General features: G+C 43.0%; 1 protein-coding gene across 6 annotated transcripts in view; it reads right to left on the reverse strand.

The window, feature by feature from the left end:
• Window positions 1-13,171, reverse strand: part of LOC134355712 (serine/threonine-protein kinase Nek9-like) — a 170,931-nt gene that overhangs the window by 99,981 nt on the left and 57,779 nt on the right. For all 6 annotated transcript variants that reach the window (XM_063066038.1, XM_063066036.1, XM_063066037.1 and 3 more), the window contains 2 exons: window positions 11,302-11,506; window positions 8,127-8,271 (listed from right to left, as the gene is read on the reverse strand). In XM_063066038.1, the coding sequence (XP_062922108.1) occupies window positions 8,127-8,271; window positions 11,302-11,506 (350 nt within the window). The remainder of the gene's footprint in view (window positions 1-8,126; window positions 8,272-11,301; window positions 11,507-13,171) is intronic.

Consider the following 13,171-nt stretch of genomic DNA (forward strand, 5'->3'; position numbering starts at 1 on the left):
ACAGTCCAAGAGCGGACAAACGTTCCTCATATGTTAACCATCTCATTCCCGGAATCATTCTAGTGAATCTTCTCTGTACCCTCTCCAACGTCAGCACATCCTTTCTTAAATAAGGAGACCAAAACTGCCCACAGTACTCCAAGTGAGGTCTCACCAGCGCCTTATAGAGCCTCAACATCACATCCCTGCTCCTATACTCTATTCCTCTAGAAATGAATTCCAACATTGCATTTGCCTTCTTCACTACTGACTCAATCTGGAGGTTAACTTTAAGGGAATCCTGTACGAGGACTCCCAAGTCCCGTTGCATCTCAGAACTTTGAATTCTTTCCCCATTTAAATAATAGTCTGCCTGTTTATTTTTTCTGCCAAAGTGCATAACCATACACTTTCCAACATTGTACTTCATTTGCCACTTCTCTGCCCATTCTTCCAATCTATCCAATTCTCTCTGCAGACTCTACATTTCCTCAGCACTACTGGCCCCTCCACCTATCTTCATATCGTCAGCAAACTTAGCCACAAAACCATCTATTCCATAATCCAAATCGTTGATGTACAATGTAAAAAGAAGCAGCCCCAACACTGATCCCTGTGGAACACCACTGGTAACCGGCAGCCAACCAGAATAGGATCTCTTTATTCCCACTCTCTGTTTCCTGCCAATCAGCCAACGCTCTATCCACGTATGTAACTTTTCCGTAATTCCATGGGCTCTTATCTTGTTAAGTAGCCTCATGTGTGGCACCTTGTCAAAGGCCTTCTGAAAATCCAAATATACAACATCCACTGCATCTCCCTTGTCTAACCTACTGGTAATTTCCTCAAAAAATTGTAATAGGTTTGTCAGGCAGGATTTTCCTTCAAGGAATCCATGCTGAGTTCTGCCTATCTTGTCATATGCCTCCAGGTAATCTGTAACCTCATCCTTGACAATCGACTCCAACAACTTCCCAACCACTGACGTCAAGCTAACAGGTCTATAATTTCCTTTTTGCTTCCTTGCCCCCTTCTTAAATAGCGGAGCGACATTTGCAATCTTCCAGTCTTCCGGAACCATGCCAGAATCTATCGACTTTTGAAAGATCATCGCTAGTGCCTCTGCAATCTCCACAGCTACTTCCTTCAGAACACGAGGGTGCATTCCATCTGGTCCAGGAGATTTATCGACCTTTAGCCTATTCAGCTTCCTGAGTACTTTCTCTGTCATAATTGTGACTGCGCACACTTCTCTTCCCTGCCACCCTTGAGTGTCCAGTATCCCGCTGTCTTCCTCAGTGAAGACTGATGCAAAATACTTGTTCAGTTCCTCTGCCATCTCCTCATCTCCCATTACAATTTCTCCAGTATCATTTTCTATCAGTCCTATATCTACTCTCACCTGTCTTTTACTCTTTATATACTTGAAAAAGCTTTTAGTATCCTCTGATATTATTTGCTAGTTTCCTTTCATAGTTAATCTTTTCTCTCTTAATGACCTTCTTGGTTTCCTTTTGTAAGGTTTTAAAAACTTCCCAATCCTCTGTCTTCCCACTAATGTTTGCTTCCTTGTATGCCCTCTCCTTTGCTTTAACTTTGGCTTTGACTTCTCTTGTCAACCACGGTTGCATCCTTCTTCCACTCGAAAATTTCTTCTTTTTTGGAATATACCTGCCTTGCACATTCCTCATTTCTCGCATAAACTCCAGCCACTGCTGCTCTGCTGTCTTTCCCGCCAGTGTCCCTTTCCAGTCAACTTTGGCCAGTTCCTCTCTCATGCCACTGTAATTTCCTTTACTCCACTGAAACACCGACACATCAGATTTCGGCTTCTCTTTTTCTAATTTCACAGTGAACTCAATCATGTTATGATCACTGCCTCCTAAGGGTTCCTTCACCTCAATCTCTCCAATCACCTCCGGTTCATTACACAATACCCAATCCAGTACAGCTGATCCCCTAGTGGGCTCAACAACAAGCTGTTCTAAAAAGCCATCTCGCAGACATTCTACAAATTCTCTCTCTTGAGATCCAGTGCCGACCTGATTTTTCCAATCCACTCGCATGTTAAAATCCCCCACAATTATCATAACACTGCTCTTCTGCCAAGCCTTTTCTATTTCCAGTTGTAATTTGTAGTCCACATCCCTGCAGCTGTTTGGAGGCCTATAAATAACTGCCATCAGGGTCCTTTTACCCCTGCTATTCCTTAGCTCAACCCATAAAGATTCTGCACCTTCCGATCCTATATCACCTCTTTCTAATGATTTAATATCATTTCTTACCAATAAAGCCATGCCTCCCCCTGTGCCTACCTGCCTATGGTTCTGATACACCGTGTATCCTTGGACGTTCAGCTCCCAGAGACATGCATCCTTTAGCCAGGTCTCAGTGATGGCCACAATATCATACCTGCCAATCTGTAGCTGTACAACAAGATCATCCACCTTATTCCTTATGCTGCGTGCATTTAAGTACAACACCTTAAGACCAGTATTTGATATTTTTTGCTTTGATTTCACTGCAACTTTATTGCACTGCAACTCATCCCAATGGCTACACATTTGCCCCATCACCTGCCTGTCTTTCCTGACATCTTTACTGCTCACTAACTTAGATTTATTTCTGTTTTCCCCTTCCTCCGCTCTATCATTCCAGTTCCCATCCCCCTGCCAAATTAGTTTAAACCCTCCCTAACAGCTCTATTAAACTTTCCCGCTAGGATATTGGTCCCCTTCGGGTTCAGGTGTAACCTGTCCTTTTTGAACAGGTCATACTTTCCCCAGAAGAGATCCCAATTATCCAAGAATCTGAAGCTCTGTCCCCTACACCAGTCTCTCAGCCAGGCATTCATCTGCCTGATCCGACTGCTCTTGCCCTCGCTAGCACATGGCACAGGTAGCAATCCCGAGACTACTACCCTGGAGGTCCTGCTTCTCAGCTTCCTTCCTAACTCCTGGAAATCTCTCTTCAGGACCTCCTCCTTTGTCCTATCTATGTCATTGGTACCAACATGTACCAAGACAACTGGCTGCTCACCCTCCCCCTTTAGAATATTCAGGACCTGATCCGAGACATCCCGTACCCTGGCACCTGGGAGGCAACACACCACGCGGGTATCTCTGTCAGGCTCACAGAATCTCCTGTCTGTTCCCCTGACTATGGAATCCTCCACGACTACCGCATTTCTCTTCTCCCTCCTTCTCTCCTGCACAACAGCGCCAGGCTTAACAAGGATTGATGTGAAAATGCTGAAGAGGTGAAGAGTAAGTAAGACAGAGGCTTCTTTCTTTTGCTTTATTATTTTAGATCCTCTCCACTTGATAATTTGAAAGGTCAGGGCAAACCAGAAACTTGTTTGTGCTATGCAATAACTGTTGCTCAAAGGTGCAGCTGTTCAACCTGTGGATTTGTCTCTGAATGAAGATTTGATCTGAAGACCATAATGATATTTGTCCTCACAGGTGGATAGGGTAGTTAAGAAAGCTTATGGGGTGTTAGCTTTCATAAGTCGAGGGATAGAGTTTAAGAGTTGCGATGTAATGATGCAGCTCTATAAAACTCTGGTTAGGCCACACTTGGAGTACTGTGTCCAGTTCTGGTCACCTCACTATAGGAAGGATGTGGAAGCATTGGAAAGGGTACAGAGGAGATTTACCAGGATGCTGCCTGGTTTAGAGAGTATGCATTATGATCAGAGATTAACGGAGCTAGGGCTTTACTCTTTGGAGAGAAGGAGGATGAGAGGAGACATGATAGAGATGTACAAGATACTAAGAGGAATAGATAGAGTGGATAGCCAGTGCCTCTTCCCCAGGGCACCACTGCTCAATACAAGAGGACATGGCTTTAAGGTAAGGGGTGGGAAGTTCAAAGGGGATATTAGAGGAAGGTTTTTTACTCAGAGAGTGGTTGGCACGTGGAATGCACTGCCTGAGTCAGTGGTGGAGGCAGGTACACTAGTGAAGTTTAAGAGACTACTAGACAGGTATATGGAGGAATTTAAGGTGGGGGCTTATATGGGAGGCAGGGTTTGAGGGTCGGCACAGCATTGTGGGCCGAAGGGCCTGTACTGTGCTGTACTGTTCTATGTTCTATTTTCTGCTGATGAGGAAGGATCATTGTATAGCGGGGGTTGCCAACCTGTGGTCGACAGACCCCTTGGTTAACGGTGAAGGTCCATGGCATTAAAAAAAGGTGGGAATCCCTGATGTATAGGGTTCTTCTTCTACTGGAGTGGGAGGGTTAGGCGAGGAAGCTCCTCAATTATTGCAGTAGTATTCCACCCCGCAGGACCACATACTATAGTAGTAGTACTACAGATGTGTAGGAATGTAAAAGAACAGTACTGAAAGCATTGACAATGAATGTAAAGAATAAAAAAGCATTAGTTTATTCTTGTAAATATTTTTTATTATGAATAAAGTTTATTTTCAAAATAAAATCTTTCTGATGTGAATGAGTAACAAGAAAGTGCTGCAGGAAAAAGGTAAAAATCTTCAACCATAGGTGCAGCTTGAGATCAGTTTGATAGAAAGTATGGGAAGTGGGAAATCCAAAATGGTGCAGTGCTACCCTTGAGATGCAGAGGCTTTCCAACAATAAGGCAAGAAATCAATTCCCATGTGCAGATGACACAAAGCTGGGTGAGAGTATGAACTGCGAGGAAGATCGAGTACAGGTCGTACAGGTTGAATAGGCAAATGCATTGGCAGTTGTAGCAAAATGTGGATTGATGGAAGGTCACCTACTTTTGGTGGCAAAAACAGGAGGGCTGATTATTATCTGAGTAGTGGTAGATTACTGAATGGCCAGGTGCAGCTAGACCTGGGTGCCCTTGGGTACAAATTGAAAAAGGGAAGTGTGAACGTACAGCAGGTGGTTAACGTTGCAAATAAAGAAAAATAGTTTATTTGTCACAAGTACATTGAAACATCGAAACATACAGTGAAATATAAGCAACACACACAAAATGCTGGAGGAACTCAGCAGGCCAGGCAGCATCTATGGAAAAGCATACAGTCGATGTTTCAGGCTGAGACCCTGTGGCAGGACTGCAGAAAAACGAGATGAGGAGTAGAGTCAAAAGGTGAGGCAAGGGGAGGGAGAAGCAGAAGGTGATAGGTGAAACTGGGGAGGGGGGAGAGGGGTGAAGTGAAGAGCTGGAAAGTTGATTAGTGAAAGAGATACGAGGTTTACTTCACCCCTTCTCCTTCCGGTGTTACCTATAACCTTGTGTTTCTCCTTCCCCTCCCCCCAACTTTATCTCTACTCTTCATCTTTTTCTCTCCAGTCCCGCTGAAGGGTCTCGGCCCAAAACGTCGAAAGAACTTCTTTTCCATAGATGCTGCCTGGCCTGCTGAGTCCCTCCAGCATTGTATGTGTGTGTCGCTTTGGATTTCCAGCATCTACAGATTTTCTCTTGTTTGTGAAATGCATCATTTGTGGCAAATCAAGTCAGCAAGGATGGTGCTGGGGGCAGTCCACAGATGTCACCATGCCCCAACTTACTAACCCTAACTGTACGTCATCCAGGAAATCGGAGTGCACATGATCGCGAGAAGAACATACAAACTCCTGACAGACAGCAGTGGGAATCGAACACCGATCAGAGATGGCTAGCATTGTAAACAATTGTGCTAAACTCTACACCACCATGCTGCCCCACATGTTGGCCTTCAAAGCAAGCAGATAATTTTGTAATTGTGCATACCCTTAAGGAAACACACTTGAGTACTGTGTATTGTTTTGGTCTCCTCCTTTGATGTTCTTGCTATGGAAAGAATTCAGCATAGGCTCATCAGACTGCTTTTTTGGGATGGTGCGACTGACATAGGGAGACCTAGAAGTACATTTGCCAACATTTAGAATAATGGGAGGGATCTCTTAGACAGTTATAAAATTGTGTTTAAGAATAGGAAGACTAGATGTAGGAAGGATGATTCTGATGGTGGGAAAGTCCAGAACTAAGGCTCTGTGCTCTCCAGAATTCAGAGGGATTAGGAATGAACTTATTGATACCTATCGAATGGTGAAAGGCCTTGATTGAGTGGATGTGGAGAGGATGTTTCCCATGGTGGGAGAGTCTAAGACCAGAAGACAGAGCCTCAGAACAGAGGGGTGTCCTTTCAGAACGGAGATGAGGAAGAATTTCTTTAGTCAGAGAGTGTTGAATCTGTGGAATTCATTGCCATAGGCGACTGTGGAGGCCAAGTCTTTACAAATATTTAAGGAAGAAGTTGATAGATTCTTGATTAGCCAAGGCATGAAGGAATTTGGGGAGAAGGCAGGAGTTTGGGGCTGAGAGGGAAAATCTATCAGTCATGAAATGGTGGAGCAGACTCGATGGGCCAATTGGCCTAATTCTGCTCCTATATCTTATGATCTTTTGGTCTTATGGCAAGGATATTGTTAAACTATTTAAGACTGAGTTGTAGAGAAATGTCTTCATTCAAGGGATTGTGTATCAATAGGATTTTCAACCAAAGAAGAGCTTAGACTAAATCATTGGTATTTATAAGCAAGTGTTAGATACCAGTCTAAAGGCTAAAATGATCAAGAAACATAGGGAGAAAGCAGAACCAGTGTACAGAATTTGGATGATCAATCATAATCACATTAAATGACAGAACAAGCTTGAAGGGCCAAATGACCTACCTCCTGAAGGGTTTTTGTCTGGGAATGTCAGCTATACGCTTTTCCTAGATGCTGCCTGGCCTGCTGAGTTCCTCCAGCATTTTGTGTATGTTGCCCTAATTTCTACGCTTCTATTAAAGTAGAAGGGCAATCTAAATGTGGAACCATATCAAGGGCAGGAAAAAGTGGGGGGAAAAAATCTCCCTGCATATATTTAAGCTTTTAAATGGTATTTTGATTCTAAAAGTAAATTAAATGATTCCTGTAAAGTTTCTATTCGGGTAAATTTAATGATTTTCAAAGTCTTTGAATGGTTGTAGTAAGACACAATATATAGGAGCAGACTTTCAGCCCACCAGGTCTACTCTACCATTCCATCCTGGCCGATTTACTATCCCTCTCAATCCTGTTTCTTGCCACAACCTTTGATGCCCTGACTAATCAAGAACCTATCAACCTCTGCTTTAAATGTACCCAATAACTTGGCCTGTACAGATTCACTGCTCTCTCCAATGTCAGCATATATTTTTCTAGATAAGGGGCCCAAAACTGCTTACAATACTCCCCATCCTTGCTTTTATATTCTAATCCATTTGAAATGGATGCTAACATTACATTTACCTTCCTTACCACTGACTCAACCTGCACGTTAATTATTAGGGGATCCGGCATAAGGACTCTCAAGTCCCTTTGCAATTTTGGTCTTTCAATTTTCTCCCCGTTTAGAAAATAGTCTACAAATTTATTCTTTCTACCGAAGTGCATGATCTTACACCTGCACTATATTCCATCTTCCAATTCTTTGTCCATTCTCTCAATCTGTCTAAGTCTTTCTGCAGACTCTCTGCTTCCTCAACACTACCTGCCCCTCCACCTATCTTAGTATTGTCTGCAAACTTGGCCACAAAGCCACCAATTCCAAGATCCAAATCATTGACATGCAACATTAAAAGAAATGGCCCAGCATGGACCCTTGTGGAACACCACCAGTCATTGGCAGCCAACTAGAAAAGGTGCCCTTATTCCCACTGTTTGCCTCCTGTCAATCAGACAATCATCTTTCCATGTTAGTATCTTTCCTACGGGCTCTTAACTAGTTTAGCAGCCTCATGTGCAGCACCTTGTCAAAGGCTTTTTGAAAATCCAAGTATACAACATCAACTGATTCTCCTTTGTCTACCCTGCTTGATATTTCCTCTAAGAATTCCAACAGATTTGTCAGGCAAGATTTCCCCTAAGGAAGCTATGCTGACTTTGGCCTATTTAATCATGTACCTCCCAAGTACCCTGAAACCTCATCCTTACTAACAGAGTCCAACATCTTCTGAAGTCAGACTAACCGGCCTATAAATTCCTTTCTTCTGCCTCCTTCCCTTCTTAAAGAGTGGAATAATATTTGCAATTTTCCAGTCCTCCGGAACCATTTGGGAACCTAGTGATTCTCAAAAGATTATTACTAATGTCTCCACAATCTCTTCGGCTATAATAAATAAATCTATTCATGTACATACCTGTTAAGAACATGGTTCCATCTAAGCCACATTTTACATCTTTTATAAAGATCTGCTCCTCAAAAGTTACTTTTATTGGCAAGCAGCTATTGTCATCATTCCCAAGCCCTAGTTTGCCAAATTTTCCATTACCCCACGAAAATACCTGGAATGAAGTAAAACAAACAAATTTAATTGTTTCAACAAAAGAATAAAACCTTAAGACATAGGAGCAGAATTGGGCCATTCAGCTCACGGAATCCACTCCGCCATTCCATCATGGCTGACTTATTATCCCTCTCAACCCCATTCTCTTGTCTTCTCCCTGTAACCTTTGATGCCCTGACTAATCAAGAACCTATCAACCTCTGTTTTAAATGTACCCAATGACTTGCCTCCATGGCTGTATGTGGCAACGGATCTCACAGTTTCACTACCCTCTGACTAAAGGAATTGCTCCTCATTTCTGTTCTAAAGGGACGTCCTTCTATTCTGAGGCTGTACCCTCTGCTCCTAGCCACCTCCACTATAGAAAACATCCTCTTTATGTCCACTCTATCCAGTCCTTTAAATATGTGGTAGGTGTCAATGAGATTTCCCCTCCCCCCCATCCCATCCCTTTCTTCTAAGCTCCAGCGAGTACTGGCCCAGAGCCGTTCAACACCCCTTATATGCAAACCTTTTCATTCCCAGGATCATTTTCATGAACCTCCCTGGACCCTCTCCAATGCCAGCACATCCCTTCTTAGATAAGATGCCCAAAACTGCTTTCAATACTCCGTGTGGTATAACCAACACTTTATAAAGCCTCAGCTATGTTTCGAAGATGAAGGATCTTCAACTCAACTAATTTCAGTTTTCCCAGAGTGAGTCAATTAGTTTTGATGCTCAGATTTATGCCGGAAATTATTCAGTCAGTGGAAATTATTCAGCAGTAATAATTTCATGCTTCAGTTGTGCAAATACAAAGCACAATGTGTAACAGTCTGTTCTTCACAGAATTTTGGAGTATTTCAACATACAGGGATCCACCCCCATCAACCTCCTCCCCCCACCTTCCATACTTAAGATACCAGAGCTCAACTTTAACCTGGTTATTTCTCACCTCATTCAAGATTTTATCCTTTTATTCAGCGACTAAATCTAACATTCACCAGCGTTCAGCAATGTTCTAGAAACAATTCAAAATAATTTATTCACTGGATCAACAGGCACTTGCAGTAATGCAACAGAAGTACAATGTTTTGAGCCAGCATTTTTACGGTTTTCATACAAATTCAAAATTGATAACCGTGTTCGGACCAAGTGAAGTAATCTTTTAAATCTCTGCAGAATGTATATGTGTGACGTACATGTGCTTACATGAGAGATAGAGAGGAAGAGTTACTGTGTGTGTGAGTGAGAGTGCGTGAGTGAGTGAATGAGTGAGTAAGGGTGAATGAGTAAGGGTGAGTGAGAGGGAGTGTGAATGAGAGAGAGAGAGTGACAGCAAGAATGAGTGTGAATAAGAGAGAATGAGTGTAAGTGAAGGAGTATGAATGAGTAAGTGAATGAGTGAGTGAGGGTGAGTGAGAGTGAGAGTGTGAAGAATGATTGCGAGTGATTGTGAGTGAGTGTGTGTGAGTGAGAGTGATTCTGAGTGAGAGTGAGTGCCAGTGAGTGTGTGAGTGAGAGTGAGTGTGAGCTGTAGTGAGTAAGTGGATGAGTGAAGGAGGGTGAGTGAGGGTACATGAGTGAGTGAGTGAGAGTGTGAGTGAGTGAGTGTGTATGAGAGTGGGTGTGTGTGTGTGTGTGTAGTTGTTGTATGAGAGAAGAGACAGAGTTTGAGTGTGTAGGTGTATTTGTCAGCGAGTGAATGAACAGATTGAGTCATTAAGAATTTCTAGGATAATTTCAAATTGTTATCATAATGCTTTTGGGTAGAATCACTGATGTGATGAAAATAAAACCAATAACTTCACCAACATAAAGATGATAGGCTGGCTTTTTACAGTTTGCCAAGGAGATAATAAATCTGCCCATTATCTTCCAATGTGAGAACACCAATAGTTCCAGCGAACAGAATAAATGGAAGTGACAGAGAATTGGAACCCATCGAGGTGTATAATAGCATTAATAATCTGGCTGAAGATTCATAGCACGTTGGAAATTATGGAGCAATTTTAAGATGCAGCATTCACAGAGTGCAAAGGAACACAAATCAGGAACTTGGGGCACAGAAGTTAAAATTAATGAATGGGAAATTTTGCGCGACGTAGCTGAATTCCCAGTTACATGTGAGCCCACAATAGCTGGCAACTCAGATAGGAAAATGGAGCAGAGAGCGTTCAGAAGTATTCACGAACACGGACACCCCTGGAATACAATACCACGGGTGCAGACTATTTGACAGGGCATCCAAGTGTTGCTGCCTTAAAGGAAGAGTACAGCATTAAACACAGATGCCTCTTGGCAGGACAAATTAAGGTTGTGAACCTTTAACAATTTTCAGTAATTTTTTAAATGTTAAGTAGTTTGCAATCACCTGAGTGAGCCTATGTCGATGCTCCAGTGTAACTCCACCTCCTTGCCTAATGAAATGACTGTCGCATTACTTCCGTTGCAGGCTTATGCTCCTCACCTTAATGTCACTGACCCTTCTCTTTATGTCGGAATGCAAAACAATGACTCTGCCCACCTTTACATGAACTATATGGCAAGGCAGCCCCAGATCAATCTCGGCACCTCTACCTTTGCTTTGGTGTCCCCAGCATCTGCTCAGCAGCTGCCCTTGTAGCTTATGTGCCTGCTTATATTGCACTTTAACTTTAGAATTTTGCACAGGTGTTGAACAATGAATACCAAACAAATTTAAACAGCATGACATATGACAGTTTAAAGTGTTGCATTATACATAACTTCTGTTTCCAATTGACACAACCATACCTTCAAAGTTTTTTGTCTCATTCCCAAACTTCCCTGTGGTCTTGTCCTATTCTACCTGCGTTATCTTTGCGTCCAAACTTGCAAGCTGCATCTTCCTTTTTTTTCCCTCTCTGTCGCACTGAATTTACTGGTGGTGAAGATCAGTAACTCCCCAATTAAGACCAGCAGGAAAATCACACTCAATAGGCTGTCCTTTCCGTGAAGGCTTCTTCTTGCTAAAAACAATAATACTCAAGTTTCTGAAACAAGCACTGAAAATCAGTTTACTCACCTCGCCATCACCGCTGACACACACCACATGCTGCTGACCACATGCAGCAGCTTGGACGTTTACACCGAGCAGGGCCTCAATCAAACAAGGCCTGGAGGTGCTGAAAAAGTCCCCGTGCCCCAGGCAGCCTTGGGCTCCATCTCCAGAAGTCATTACAATTCCATTGTCACTGATAAACACACTGAATCCACGTCCACAACTGGCCCTGAGAAAAGGTAAAGGATTAAATCTTAGGGAGGCACAGAGGGGGTAGAAATTCCATTTGGACAGTGATGTAAAAACAGCATATCATCAGTTTGTCATCTTCTCCATCTAACATCCAGTACAATTGTTTAATGACTTCAATAAAACTGAATATCAATTTCTCTTATTTCCAGTAATTTTTCTTTCCTCCTCCTTCTCTCCTTTTCCATTCCCAATTCTGGGTCCCCTCTTCTCCCTTCTCATCTCCTCATCTGCCCATCACCTCCCTCTGGTGCCCCTCCTCCTTCCCTTTCTCTCATGGTCCACACTCCTCTCCTGTCAGATTCCTTCTTCAGCCCTTTACCTTTTTCACCTATCGCCGCCCAGCATCTCTCTTCATCCCCCCTTCCCCACATTCACCTTCCCCCTCACCTGACTTCACCTATCGCCTGCCTGCTTGTACCCCTCCTTTCTCTCCCCCGACCTTCTTATTCTGGCTTCTTCCCTCCTCCTTTTCAGTCCTGATGAAAGGTCGCAGCCCAAAATGCCGACTATTCATTCCTCCATATCAGGGGTTCCCAACCCTTTTAAGGCCATTAAGCAAGGCGTCCAGGGACCTCAGGTTGGGAACCCCTGCTCTACATAGATGTTGCCTGACCTGCTGAGTTCCTCCAGCATTGTGTGTGTGCTGAACTAAATATCTGACAGGTTGGATAACTCGGAGGAATGGTGCAATAAGCCTTATTTTGTATTATTGTCAAAGATGAATTTTGATCCATAACCTCCTGCATGTATGTATGCTTGTGCACAAACACACACATACAAGACACACAGAAAAGTTTTCCTCCCCACCCTCTCATTAAGACAAACACAAGCTCCCCTTTTTCACTTTCAGTCTCTTCCTTTGCCAGAGGATTTATCCTACCTCCTAAATGACTCAGCTCTCTCTCTTTCTATGACAGTTTTCCAAGTGTGAACATCCCCTTTGTTTTATCGCACCATTAACAAAAAAAGCAACAGAATCAGAGTGCATGGACTGAGCGTACAGTCAGAGACTTCTTTCCCAGTGCGGAAATGACTAGTACGTGGGGACATAACTTTAACGTGTTGGGAGGAAAGTAGGGGGTGAGGATGCCAGAGCCAGCTTTTTTTTAAAACACAGAAAGTGGTAGATGCCTGAAACATGCCTTCATGGGTAGTAGTAGAGACAGATACATTAGGGACATTTAAGAGACTCTTAGATATGCACGTGGTTGAAAGGAAAATGGAGGTTTATGTGAGAAAGAAGGGTAGATTGATCTTGGAGTAGGTTAAAGGGTCAGCACAATATCGTGGGTCGAACAGCATGTGCTGTGTGCACTGTTCCAGCACTGGATCATCTTCTCCCAAGCAACATGGGGTTAGATGGAGACTTCCTGAAAAACAAATTCCCCACGGAAGCTTTATTCTCCCATTCCTCAGATTTTAATTCCATTTCTCCAGTAGTCATAATTAAAGTCAAGCAGTGGAATTTTGCTATTAGCAACATGTCTGTTGAGTAAATTCTCCCTACACAACAATAATGAAAATGAGAATAGGTCTCTCCACAGGGACTAACACTTCATATCATAGATGTTCACTCCATTAGTCTGTTCAATATTTTGTTTGAATTCCCGATTTAGTTTTAAACACTAATCAAACATGGTCT

Source organism: Mobula hypostoma, chromosome 13, assembly GCF_963921235.1.
Source record: "Mobula hypostoma chromosome 13, sMobHyp1.1, whole genome shotgun sequence".
Taxonomy (NCBI): Eukaryota; Metazoa; Chordata; class Chondrichthyes; order Myliobatiformes; family Myliobatidae; genus Mobula; species Mobula hypostoma.